Below are 13,326 nucleotides of genomic sequence, written 5' to 3' on the forward strand. Positions count from 1 at the left end.
TGTGCCGTGCCGTTCCACTCTGCAACAGATGGGGTTGCTACACCGCAGAAGCAACTCCCAGGCTCGAGTGGTTCCTAAGGTGCTCTGGGAGGTTCTTAAACGGAAGCACTGTCTTGGGGGCGTGGGCTGGCCCGAGTGTTGTGCGCCCTGGCTGCTTTGTGGCGAGCTGTTTATGAGTTGCTGTCACTGATGCAGGAAACATGACTGTCTTCCTGTTCTTTTGTTTCCTGCCCAGGTGGGAAGTAATGACTTGACCCTTGTTAACCTCCACCTGGCAGCCCCGACCCTCCCGGGGGCAGAGAATCCAAGCAAGAGTCCCAGGGAGGGCCTCCGCCTGGCCGGCTTGGCACAGACCCTGCAGGAGACCCTGAAAGGTAGGAATGGGCGTCCCCCGCTGGCCAGAAGGGTGGGAGACCCCAGCTTCTCTGGGGCCCTCTGCCCGCCCTCGGGGTGATTTAACACACGTTCCAAAGTGGCCCGTCAGCCCCACGGGTGGGGAGGATTTCAGGGACAACCCGAGTGAGAAAACACTGCCCCCGCCTCAGGTGGGCCGCTCCCACTGCAGACCCTCGCATCCCCTACCAGAGAAAGCTAGAAATGACACAGGGATGCGCCCATTTCCTGATGCGTTGAGCTTTCCACTCTGGTCGGGCACAGAGGAGCCTGTAGCTGTCAGGAAAGCTGGAGCTGCCCTCTCCCCTCCCCACCCCTCTTCTCCCCTCCTCTCTCTCCACCCCACATGGAAACAGAAGGTGGATGGAGAGGGGCCAACCAGATGTCTCTGGGGAAGCGCCCAGCACGTGGAAGGGACTGGGGTGCTTGAACTGCCTCCAAAAATGGCTGCGGAACAGAGAGCAGTGAAGGGTTTGCAAAACAGGAGGCTCCATGCTTTCCAGACGAACAGTGGAGATGCTCTGCCCTGGATTTGCTGACTAAGCAAAGGGGGGAGTTGGACAGTTGAAAAGTCAGGACGGTGACATGGCGCAATTTTATTGGGGCTTTTCCCAACACAGACCGCCCCTTAGTGAGCATTTGGAGCCTGAAGCCCGGATTCCTCTCCTGTATTCTTAAGCCTTGACTAGTACTCATCACGCACCAAGTGCGCAGTCTCCAGCTTCTCTCTCTGTCCCTCGGCCCCACTCCGTGGGTGGTTCATGAGTATTTGGTCACAAAAATATTGTGGTTGACATACAAGCTTACCTTTTAAGCCAGAGTGTGCCCCATCCAGCATTCAACTGAAATGACGAGTCCCCATTCCTGGGTGGCACAAACACGTTTGCGTTCAACTACAAACTGAAGGGTTGACCATTGGAACCCATAGTGTGGCACCACGGAAGAAAAGTCTGGCAATCTGCTTTCACAAAAAATTCCAAACCACCCCCCTTCCCACTCCCACCCCTGCCATCACATCGATTCTGACTCATAGTGGCCCTGTTTAAAGTTTCTAAGACGGTCAGTCTTTCTGGGAGCAGACAGCCTCACACAGCCGAGAAAGTGCTATGGCGTGCAGATCTTCTCCGAAACACAGAAGGACCTCCCTGAGTTGGCATCAACTCAACAGAAGCGGGTTTGGTTTCGGTGGGATGGACTTAGCGTCAGGAAGGTGATGTCCTTTTATGCACCTGAGCCAGTTTCCAGTCTGTTAGGAAGGATGGCTTTCTTGTTTTCTATTTAGACTTCCTTTTTTCCCCTTGGAAACACAAAGGAAAGCTGCCTGCTCCCAATTCTTGGATAGCTTCAGGCATCCAGTGGCTTCTCTGGTTCCCAAGTGACCAAGGGAATATTGATCCATCACAGCCTGGCCTGGCCTTGACGTGCCCAGTGTGTGGCATGTCACAGCGACTCATGGTCTCTTGAGTCCCTTGCCTGTAGGTCATGTGCAATTAATTGTTAACCGGACACTGTGGATTCAAGGGCTTGGGACCTGTTCCGGCAGCCCAAGGGCAGCCCGGGAACACGGCTCAGACAAAGGGAAGCCTTCATGCCCTAGGCTGCTCTCTGAGCACTCTGGGCCTGTCTCCTTGCCAGGAATGTGTGTGCAGCTGACCTCACCAGTTCCCTGGTGGGTTTTCTTCCCTCAGACTCCACTGCAGCGGGAGGGCAGGGTCTTACTCTGAGAGCTTAGCGAGAGTGTTACATGGTGTGTAGCACTGCTCACCCTGGGCAGATAGCCCCTCTGCCTGACAAGTTGCTGGACTTTATATGTGGCCCTGGGCACTCCCCCCTCACTTCTGGAAACTGAGCCCATGAGAAAGGGGCCCTGCACACCCGGGGACTCCCAGAGGCAGGAGTGGCTGCTGAGTCATTGCATCGGCCTTAGAACCAAAGAGCAGAGGTGAGGTGTAGGGACTCTGAGAACCACTCCAAGTTTCCCAGAGCTGGGTTTACTGATGCTCAGTGCCACCACTTCTCCCGGCTTCTAGAATGATCTTTGGAGCCTACATTCTTTCCAGGTCTGTATCGCAATGAAAACCCCCCTCGTTGTGTAGAAACCTCAGACTCAGTCTTTTAAATTCTTCAGGTTTTCAAGCACAGTAGCATCGTTCCCTTTGGGCTTTGCAGCGCCCGTTGCACCTCTGTTCTGTGATCTTGCCTAATAGTCACTTATCCAGCACAGACTGCAGGCACTTGGGATGTGGCAAGGAACAGCAGCCCAGTTGGTTCCCCCTGTTGTTTCCAAGCCAGCTCTGTGCGAAGAGCCCTGGATTTAGGGCTACCTGGGTGGCTCGGAGCAGGGCCTTCAGGCGTAGCACTCTGAAGAGATGCATTCCTGTTGGCCACACAGTCAAGCTGCAGGGAACACTTTCCATCCCCACCCCCTTTTGTCCTTCGCCCTGGAGCAAGGAGCCCTGCCAGTGCAGTGGTTAAGTGTATAGGGCTGCGATCCGCATGGTTGGCAGTTCGAAACCACCAGTGGCTCTGTGGGAGAAAGACTGGGCTTTCTACACCCATGACCAGTGACAGGCAGACCCCTGCCTCAGCAAGGACTCCATGGCCCTGAGTTTGGTTACCCAGGAGGAGGGCGCTCTCCTGGTGTCTCACAGCCACCCTGTGTCAGTCTGCTTCCGTAAAGATTAGTACTCTAAACCTTGCTGCCCTCAAATGGATTCCTACTCCTAGTGAAACTTTAAGACAGAGTAGAACTGCCCCTTTGGCTTTCAAAGCTGTGAATCTTTATGGGCGTAGTAAGCCTCCTCTTTCTTCCAGGGAGCAAATGTTAGTTAACGGCCCAATTCATAATCCGCCACACCACCTAGTGGTTAAAGCGCTAGGTGTCCTGTGATTCAAACCCTGCTGCTGTAAGAAGGCGTTCCGCCAGGCCGGACTTTTGAGGCAGGGTTTCTCTGAGATGGACTTCACTCAAGGGCAGTAGTACTAGTAGTAGTAGTTGTTGTTGCCAGGTGCCGTTGAGCCTGTGCCACCCCATAGTGACCCTTGGTACAGTAGGACGAATCACTGCCCAAGCAGGCGCCATCCTCGTGACTGGTTTGATGTCTGAGCCCCTTGTTGCAACCACTGTGTCAATCCGGCTCCTTAAGGGACTTCTTCTTCTTTTTAAAATCATTTTATTGGGGGCTCTTACAGCTCTTATCACAATCCATCCATCCATCCATGCGTCAAGCACATTTGTACATTTGTTGCCATCATCATTCTCAAGACATTTTCTTTCTACTTGAGCCCTTGGTATCAGCTCCTCATTTTTCCCTTCCCTCCCTCCCCCATCTTCCCTCCCTGATGAACCCTTGATAATTTATGAAGTATTATTATTTTTTTCATGTCTGACACTGAGTGATGTCTGCCTTCACCCACCCCTGGGAGGGGATTATATGTAGATCATTGTGATCGGTTCCCCCTTTCTCATCCCACCTTCCCCTTCCCCTCCTGTATCGCTACTCTCATTATTGGCCCTGAGGGATTTATCTGTCCTGGATTCCCTGTGTTACCAGATCTTATGTACCTGTGTACATGCTCTGGTCTAGTCGAATTTGTAATGTAGAATTGGGCTCATGATAGTGGGGGAGAGGAAACATTAAAGAACTAGAGGAAAGTTGTATGTTTCATCGGTGCTATACTGCACCCTGACTGGCTCATCTATTCCTTGTGACCCTTCTACAAAGGATGTCCAACTGTCTACAGATGGGCTTTGGGTCTCCACTCTATACTCCCCCTCATTCACATTGATATGATTTTTCGTTCTGGGTCTTTGATGCCTGATACCTGATCCCATCGACACCTCATGATCATACAGGGTGGCGTGCTTCTTCCATGTGGACTTTGTTGCTTCTCAGCTAGATGGCCACTTGTTTATCTTTAAGCCTCCAGACGCCCAGATGCTATATCTTTTGATAGCCGGGCACCATCAGCTTTCTTCACCACATTTGCTATGCACCCATTTTTTCTTCAGTGATCATGTAGGGAAGCTGAGCATCATGGAATGCCAGGTTATTAGAACAAAATGTTCTTGCATTGAGGAAGGGACTTCTTCTTTTTCACTTCCTCTCCACTTTACCAAGCATGATGTCCTTCCCCAGGGATTGGCCTCTCCTGATGACATGTCTAAAGTACATAAGATGAAGTCTTGCTTCTAAGGGACATTCTGGCAGTACTTCTTCCAAGACAGATCTATTGATTCTTGAGGCAGTCCATGGTACTTTAATATTCTTTGCCACCACCTTAGTTCAAATGCTTTAATTTTTCTCCAGTAATTCCTTATCCCATCTCCAGCTTTCACGTGAATAGGAGGCGACTGAAAAGCATCATGTCTTGGGTCAGACATACCTTAGTCCTTAAAATGACATCTTTGCTCATCAGACTTTAAGGAGTCTTGTGCAACAAATTTATCAATGCCACGGGTCACATGATCTTGTAATCTACTGGACCACCCGGTGGTTAAAGCTCTAGGGTCCATGGACATTGGCTGTGTGGATCCAAGCAAGATAAAATCTTTTGACAACTTCAGTCTTGTCTCTATTTATTGTGATGTTACCTATTGGTCCTGTTGTGAGGATTTGGGCTTTCTTTCCATTGAGTTGCAACCCATACTGAAGGCTACAGCCCTGGATCTTCATCAGCATGTGCTTCAAGTCCTCCTCACTTTCAGCAAACAAGGTTGTGTCATCTGCGTATTGAGGGCTGATGAGAGCGGTGGGTTAACCATTATCACAAGGAGCCCTAGTGATGCAATGGTTAAACACTTGGCTGCTAACCAAAACATTGCCAGTTTGAACCCACCATTTGCTCTAAAGGAGAAAGGTCCTTGTGACCTAACCCTGTAAAAGATTATAGCCTAAAAAATTCTGGGTAATTCTTCTCCATCATATAGGGTCATTATGGAGGCCTGGTGGCATAATGGGTTATGTGTGAAAATGCAAGGTTGGCAGTTCAAACCCACCAGTTGTTCTGAGGGGAAAAGATGATGCTTTCAGCTCTGGTGAAAATGTACAGCCTCAGAAACCCAAAGGCGACATTCTACTTTGTGGGTCTTTGTAAGTCAGAATTGACTCAATGGCAACGGATGTGGTCAGCTCTTTGCTAAATTCTTAGGAATCTGGTTCAAGGAACTTAATGTCAAGGGGCCTGAAGGTAGCATGCGATGCCCCAGACCAGCCACCGACCATAGCCATCTGAGCCCACCTGCGGCTGATTAAGTAAGAGTCTCTGAGGGTGGCCCAGTGAGGTTGAGTTTGATCTACTTTCCAATGGACTCTCTCTGAGGGCAAGATCATTCACACCCGCGGTCAAACAAACAAAACAAACAGCAGACACTGCTTTTGAATTGATTCCAACTCTTAGTGGCCCCATAGAGCAGGATAGAACTGCCCCCGTGGCTTTCTGGGAGTAAAACTCTTACAAGAGTAGAAGCCTCATCTTTCTGCTGCAGAGCACCTGGGAGCTTCAAACTTCTGACCTTGCAGTTAGCAGCCCAACACATAACCACTACTCTACCAGGGCTATCTGGTCAGTGGTCTGAAGGAATTCAATGGAGGCTTAATTCACGTGGATTTGGGGCTTTCACTGTCATTGGTAACCTTCTGCAAACCAAGTGATTAGAATTTAAGTTCTGATACAATTCGCTCCTCTGATCTTGGATATTATTATTTATAATCCTTGGATGGCATAGGCTGATGAGGAGTCATCCTTTTCATGTATATTATTGACCTTTTCATGATAACAGTGGTGAGGCAATAGGGAATGCTTCCCCACATGGCTTAAGAGAACTGAAGTCAGAGCAGCCTCCGGAAACTGGGATGGCTATCTGTGTAAAGAACCTTTCCAATGCCCGCACCCCCGCACTCCCCACCTTATGAACTGGGGTTCCACACTGAGGACAGAAAACACAGGTTGACCACAGGAAGCAGTCCCATTAAGAAATGCACAAGAAAAGGTCTATTTGTGAAAGAGTATGACAGATAATTGCCAACTCCAACAATAAGCAAAAAACAACTGTATGGTCACATATTTGTGTGTGTACAGGTGTGTGCATATGTATACACAGACAACTATGTCTGCGGGTATACATACACATATGTATGTGCACACATAATCTTTCCATAGAGGACACAGTTACAGATAATTCTTAGACATAATCAAATACCTTGCAAGAATATTTGTCTGGATCTGTTGAGACAACCTAAATTGTGGCAGGAGAATGGTAGTCGATTCTGCTCACGGTGGCAGGTGGGTGCTGTACGCTGCTGACTGAGTGCCTGGAAGACCCTGCCTTCTCCAACCTGGAGGAGCCCTGGGGTCACAGGGGTTATGCGTTGGGCTGCTAACTGCATGGTCAGTAGCGGTTCGAAACCACCAGCTGCTCCAAGGGAGAAAGAAGGGGCTTTCTACTCCTGTAAAGAGTCAGTTCTGCCCTGCCCTATTGGGTAGATTCGCTGGAATTGGCTCGATGGTGGTGATGTTGGCTTTTGGTTCTCCTCCCAACTCTGAACTCCCAACTGATCTGAAGTTGAACCTCAGAGAGAAGGAGCACACCTGCCAGCCATGGGTCAGCTGCTGCGGACATCTCCAGCCTCATCTTTAGCAGCTTGCTACTTGGTACATCGTCCCCAAAGCATCCTACCACCTACAGCCCCCGCCCACTGCCTCCAAAGCAGGGTATTTCTGCGGCTCTTCCTGGTTGACCTGGTTGACCTGTGTATCCTCTAAGACCCGAATCAGGCCTTGACCCTCCGGGCCACTTCCCAGACCTTTCTTGCCTTGTCCTGTGCCTGACTATGAACAGATTTTTTAGTTTTTAAAAAAAAAATTTTATTGGCAGCTCATATAACTCATCACAATCCATACACCCATCCATTGTACGTCAAGCACATTTGTACATCTGTTGCCCTCATCATTATCAAAACATTTGCTTTCCACCTGAGCCCCTGGTCAGATTTTTTAGTTTATGCTTTTGCTCGACTCTTGTCTGTTTTCCAGCCTGCCTTTCCCATCAGACTCGGAGCTCCTTGAGAGCAAGGTTTGTGTTACTTGCAGTGTGAAGCCCCTTGCACAGGTAGGCCCTTAGCAGGAGCTCAGTCTTGTTCATTGAGCATCTATAAAGATGCCGAACCCTTCGGCCTTTGTCTATATGATTTGAAACCTATACGCTTAAACTGACTTCTTCATTTTTAATATTTTCCCTGCTTTTAATTCACATATCATACAATTTATGAAAGCCAGGATAGGTAAATCTTTAGACAGTAACGGTTAATAGTTACCTAGGAGCAGGGCAGGGGAAGCTGGGGTGAATGGGGCGCTAACCACAATGAGCATGAGAAAGAAGAAAATGTTCTGAAACCGGTTGTGGTGATTATTGCGCAACTCTTCTTAATATGATTTCTTACAAGGGGGTAACCTCCCCCAAAAAACAGATTTTTTTTTTCAAAGTCACGTATTTAAATTTTTTTTACAAAACAACCTTATCACCTTCAAAGTACTCTCCATTACACTTAATATATTTGTCAAATCTGTGATTCCATTCTTGGAAACAGTGTTCAAACTCATCTGTTTGGATGGCTGGCAGCATGCCCCTCGTTTTTTTCTTCACCTCTTCTACACCATCAAATTGCTGGCTTTTCATGTCCCTCTGCCTTTTGGGAAACAAAAAGAAGTCACATGGAGTGAGGTCAGGTGAGTAAGGTGGGACAAGAGAGGCATGCTATTTTTTGCCAAAAACTTATGCACTGCAATGACTGCATGAGCAGGGACATTGTCGTGGTGGCAAAACCAGAGTCCCCTGTTGGCCACAAGTCAGACCTTTTTTGTTGCACTTTGTTAAGCTTTTTTTTTCCAGAACCTCTAAATAAAAAGCTTGATTAACAGTCTGACCTCGTGGAATGAACTCCAAATGCACGATCCACGTCACATCAGAGCTTTTTTCCCAGGTTTTTTTTTGGGTTACTCCCTCATATATACAGAAAACCATATAAAACAAAACATAGAAAAACTCGATTGAAACAAAAGCAGAAAAATTTGAAAACTGGAACAACTTTAAAATAGGTTAAAAGGGAGATCAAATGATAAGGTGTTGCATTTAACCTAACCACCTGCTGTAATCGACTTTACAATGCTCTTTTTCTGATAGCAAGTCTATTCCTACCCCTGCACTATGGTCAGAGTGATTCATGGGAGGCTTAATCCACATAGGGATGCTGCAAATGGGTTGGGGCTTCCCTAGTCATCCATAGCCTTCTGCAAACCGAATGTTCACAATTTAAGGTCTGATGCCTTTCCTTCCTCCAGATTTGAATTCAATTGTTTATGATCCTTGGCTCACACAGGCTGGTGTGCTTCTTCCCTGTGAACTTAGTTGATGCCTCACTTAGACCGTTGCTTCTGTAACTGACTTCTACATCACACGCCCCTTACCCCCCACTGCCAGATGTGTTCTAACCCACTCTTAAGTTGTTCCGTGAAAAGATTCTGGGAGTTGCATAAGGAACTTTGGAGAACGAGAGTCATTGCAGCATCCTCACCCTGGAGAGTCAGATCACGTCTCCAAGATGCCTTTCCAATGGGCTGCTGGTCAGTGTTGGGCCTTCCTTCTCCCCAGCTCTGAAGTTCCTCCTCTCTCTTCCACTCACAGGAGAAAAGGACGTCATTATGTTAGGAGATTTTGGTCAGGGGCCAGAGAGCGGCGACTATGATATCTTGAGGAAAGAGAAATTCCACCACCTGGTCCCTGCACACACCTTCACCAACATCAGTACCAAGAATCCACAAGGCTCCAAGTCTCTGGACAACATCTGGATCAGTAAGAACTTAAAGAAGGTTTTCACAGGTAAAGCAAAACCCACTGGTCTGTCTGGTCAGACATGGAGTTCAGGAGACCTGCCCGCAGCACCAGCTCCAGGGGTGTGTTCAAACTGGAGTCAGGAGTGATCTGTTCAGAGAATCCACTGATTCTGACTTGGTCTAGAATAGAATAGTTCCTTGGGGTTTTTGAGATTGTAAATCTTTACCAAAACTCATAACCTCATTTTCCTCCCATGGTGTAGCTGGTGGATTTGAACCGCTGACCTTTTGGTTAGCAGTCCATTGCTTAATCTACTGCACCAAATCCATTGTCAGGAAGTCAATTACGAGCCTACAGGACAGAGTAGAACTGCTCCACAGACTTTGAGACTGCAAACCTTTACAGGAGCAGACAGCTTCCTCCTTGTCCCTTGGAACAGCTGGTGGGTTTGAACCCCTGACCTCATCGTTAGCAACCCAATGCTTAGTCCACAACACCACCAGGGCTTCTTCCCAACAGCACCACCAAAACCGAAACCTACTGTCATGGAGTCAATTCGGATGCCTAGTGACCCTGTATGGGATTTCTGAGGCTGTAAGCCTTTATGGGAGCAAATAGCCTCATCTTTCTCCCACGGGGTGGCTGGTGGGTTTTGAACCGCCAACCTTGAGATTAGCAGTCCAACATTTACTCAACCACACCAACAAGGCTACTTACTAAACCAAAGGGGGTGTGAGAAAGAATTAAAACCCACTAACTGACCTACACCAGGTACAAACCAGGTATGTCCCACGAAAACTTCAGACAGAGCAATTGATAGCTTATGCTAGGAATATCTGATAAGCCCCATACCCCCTCTGGAGTTGTGCCACAGAATAAGGTTTCCTGACTCCACCGGGCCCTGCAGAGCAGCAGGGGAGCTGGGCGGGCAAGTTACACCGTGCAGTGATGGGAGGGGACAGAGAAATGCTTTAAACAAGGTTCCCAGAGGTCCTGCATGTGACATGCCATCTCAGCAGGAAAGCTGCCCTGCTTTACCCCCACACCAGGGACTGGGGAGCGACATTCCTCCAGGAAGAGAATCCTCCAGCTAGTCGGGACTTCGGATAAAAGCTAGGGACACTGTGTGTTTCCACAAAGCACCAGTGGGTGTAGCTCTTACCCCCAAGAGAAGTTTGATGAACTGCTTGCTCAGGAGAGTCCCACCTCAGGAGAGCGGCTTGGGCCTCAGGCCTCAGGACCAGGCTTCCCAATCCCTGCGCTTACACCAGCTGCCTCTACGTGTCTGGATACCAGTCTCCTATGGGTCCCTGAAGTGGGAGGATCCAAAGGGCAAAGGCAAAGGGTCTCAGGGAGACTTAATCATCAAACCAGGCCTAGAGGCATTTGGAAGAATCCAGCCCGTAGCCCACCCAGGTTCCCAGGAGGCCCCCATGGAAGTGACCTGCTCCATTAGGGCTGGAAGGCAGGCAGAAACCACTATTTCTCTACTTCCCGTTAAGTTGTAGAAACTGAAGCCCTGGGCGGAGGTGCCAGGTCACAGAGCTGTGGGCTGAGCCGAGTGGAGTGTAGCCCCAAGCCTCCCTTCCCTCCACCATCTCCCTTACCCTGGCCCAGCCTTGCTTAGGCTGAGGTCCCAGATAAAAGCTCCCCAAGGGGCCTGTGATTGTTCTTCCCTTACTGTTCAAACACGCCTGCCATTGCATCATGTTCCCAATCTTTACTGTGAGGTACCTGCACCTCCTCAGGGACTTCTCTTTGTCACCTAGTGTGTGAGTCCGCATAGACTAGAAAAACAAATTCATAGACACTCGTGTGTGCATAAGAAAGAGCTTTATATAAAGAATAACTTTATTAAGAAAGCATCCCAGCCCAGTCCTGATCGGGTCCATAAGTCTGATATTAGCCCATATGTCCGATAACAGTCTATAAATTACTCTTCAGACTCTTGCAACACATACAATGACACAGAATGCAGGAAGATCACAGGCCAGTGAATGGAAAGTCTTGTGGATCCAGTGACAGTGGAAGCATCTCAGCGCTGGCGTGGGTCTCCATGTGGCTCCTCCAGCTCCAGGGCTTTGGCTACCATCAGCATAGCTCCATTGGCTTGTCAGCAGGAATGTCTTGCAAAGAGAGAGTGTGTCCCGCCTCCAGGGAGAAAGACTGGAGTTCCCAGAATCCTCAGGAGAAGGCCATGCCCACACAGAGGCCTCATTGACTATGACCTGATTGACAGGCTAGACTCCACCCCTTTGTTCAAGTTGACAGGAGATTGTGTAACTGCCATACCTTGTTTGTCTTTTGCTTGACAGTGCAGGATTTTACCTTTGAAAGACGAGGCTTTCTGTAAAGAGTTAGAGTCTCCGAAGCCCACAGGGGCAATTCCACCCTGTCCTATAGGGTCTCTGAGTCAGCATTGACCTGGTGGCAGTGAGTTTGGTCTTGTTTTGGTCAGATGAGACATGGACCAGAAATCACAATGTCAGTCCCAAGTGGAAGCAGGAGGCCTACACTCGGGCTCCTTCTAGTGCCTCAGTGGGTCAGCCCTCTTTCTTCCAGAAAATCGAGTTTTCTGAAGGAAGCATCCCCTTGCACTGGAGAGCCAGAGACCTGCACTGGGCAGGAACCCTGGCAGGCAGCAAGTTGTGACTCCACCCGCTCCTGCACACCAAGCCTCTGCCCTGATGCCTGGATCTCTTATCTGCCCTCCAGGTCACTGGGCTGTAGTGAGAGAAGGCCTCACCAACCCCTGGATTCCCGACCACTGGTCTTGGGGCGGCGTGGCTTCGGAACACTGCCCCGTGCTGGCTGAGTTTTACATGGAGCGGGCCTGGAGCAAGAAGGAAGGGCCTCGGAACAGCAATGGGGTCGCCTTGGAGCCCAGCGAAGCCCACATCAAGCATGAGCGGTGATGAGACCCCATGGATGTCTCTGGCCCTGGGGCTCAGGAGTCAGCTTGTGGGCAAGGACTCAGCGGTGAGCCAGGCTGCCCTTCCGCCCTCCTGCAAAGAAGAGTGTCGGTTCCCAGGCCTGGCCTGCCCACCCACCCTCCTAAGGAGCAGGGGTGTGAGGACAGGGTGTGAGGGCTACTCCCTGTGCCCGAAGATGAGCTCAGAGCCCCTCATGGAGGAGGGAAGGGGCTTTTCTGTTGCATGGATGCGTTAGCCTCAGCAGTCACGCTGGCCTGCCTGTGGCCACCGGGTGGCAGCACTTCTCTCGCCCCTGGGAGACAGCGGTGTGGCGGCCAGAGGCTGAAGAGTGGAGCAGAGTGTGGGATCTGGAGCCTGGGCCCGTCAGGACCACGCAGCTCTGACCCCAGCCTGTGACGTCCTTGGCGCCCCTTCCTTACAGCGTCAGAACTATGCCTGGGCACTCTGCAGATGTCCTCCACGGGGGTTTTCAGTGTTGCTTTGAAAAAGAAATCCGAGATCCATCTGCCTGACTGTCCTGAGAACTGGTGCCCAGTCCCCCACAGGGGCTCACAGGCCCTCTCTGTACCTCCTGTGGAGGGCTTCTTGCATGTGTGTGCCCCGCCCAGACCCCCCTCTGCTGTGATCTTTCTAAGTGGTGAGCAGAGGCTCTGGGGCTGTGAGCTGTGATCTCCGCCTGCCTGCCGAGAAGGCCGTGGGAATGAGGCCGTTTCTTCCCCCATCTCCACCCGGTGCTGCATCAGAGTCAGAGCCCAGAATGCCTGGGGGTGGCTCTGAGAAGTGTGCATTGGCCGGGATACCAGAGGACGCCAAGCCTGGGTCCCTCTCTGTGGCTAGGGGCCCATGTCCCCTGCCATTAACTAGGGCTGGGTTCCCAGGTACCTTATCATACTCTCCCTCCCCATAGAGCAGCCCATGAGACCAAGATTTTGATGCCCATACCACAGCTGGATACACTGAGGCTGAGCAATCTTAACCTCATGAAGGTCACACGCCAATAAAGCAAACAGACTGGGATCCACACTCAGGTGTTCTCTGTGACTGCCAGTGTCATTACTTATTGGGGAAACGCAAATCAAAACTGCAGAGAGAGTCTCATCTCACTCTGGCTTGCCCTCTCTCCCCTCTCTCTCTCTCTCTCTCTCTCTCTCTCTCTCTCTCTCTCTC

General features: G+C 50.0%; 1 protein-coding gene across 2 annotated transcripts in view; it reads left to right on the forward strand.

Annotated features, from left to right (window-relative positions):
* The window catches only part of EEPD1 (endonuclease/exonuclease/phosphatase family domain containing 1), a 131,278-nt gene extending 118,096 nt beyond the window's left edge, over positions 1-13,182 (forward strand). For both annotated transcript variants that reach the window (XM_045286394.1, XM_004708020.2), the window contains 3 exons: positions 236-374; positions 9,077-9,271; positions 11,942-13,182. In XM_045286394.1, the coding sequence (XP_045142329.1) occupies positions 236-374; positions 9,077-9,271; positions 11,942-12,141 (534 nt within the window). In that variant the 3' untranslated portion in view covers positions 12,142-13,182. The remainder of the gene's footprint in view (positions 1-235; positions 375-9,076; positions 9,272-11,941) is intronic.
* The last annotated feature ends 144 nt before the right edge of the window (positions 13,183-13,326 follow it).

The sequence above is a fragment of the Echinops telfairi genome, unplaced genomic scaffold, assembly GCF_000313985.2.
Source record: "Echinops telfairi isolate 266 unplaced genomic scaffold, ASM31398v2 ScPeMD7_7;HRSCAF=31, whole genome shotgun sequence".
Taxonomy (NCBI): domain Eukaryota; kingdom Metazoa; phylum Chordata; class Mammalia; order Afrosoricida; family Tenrecidae; genus Echinops; species Echinops telfairi.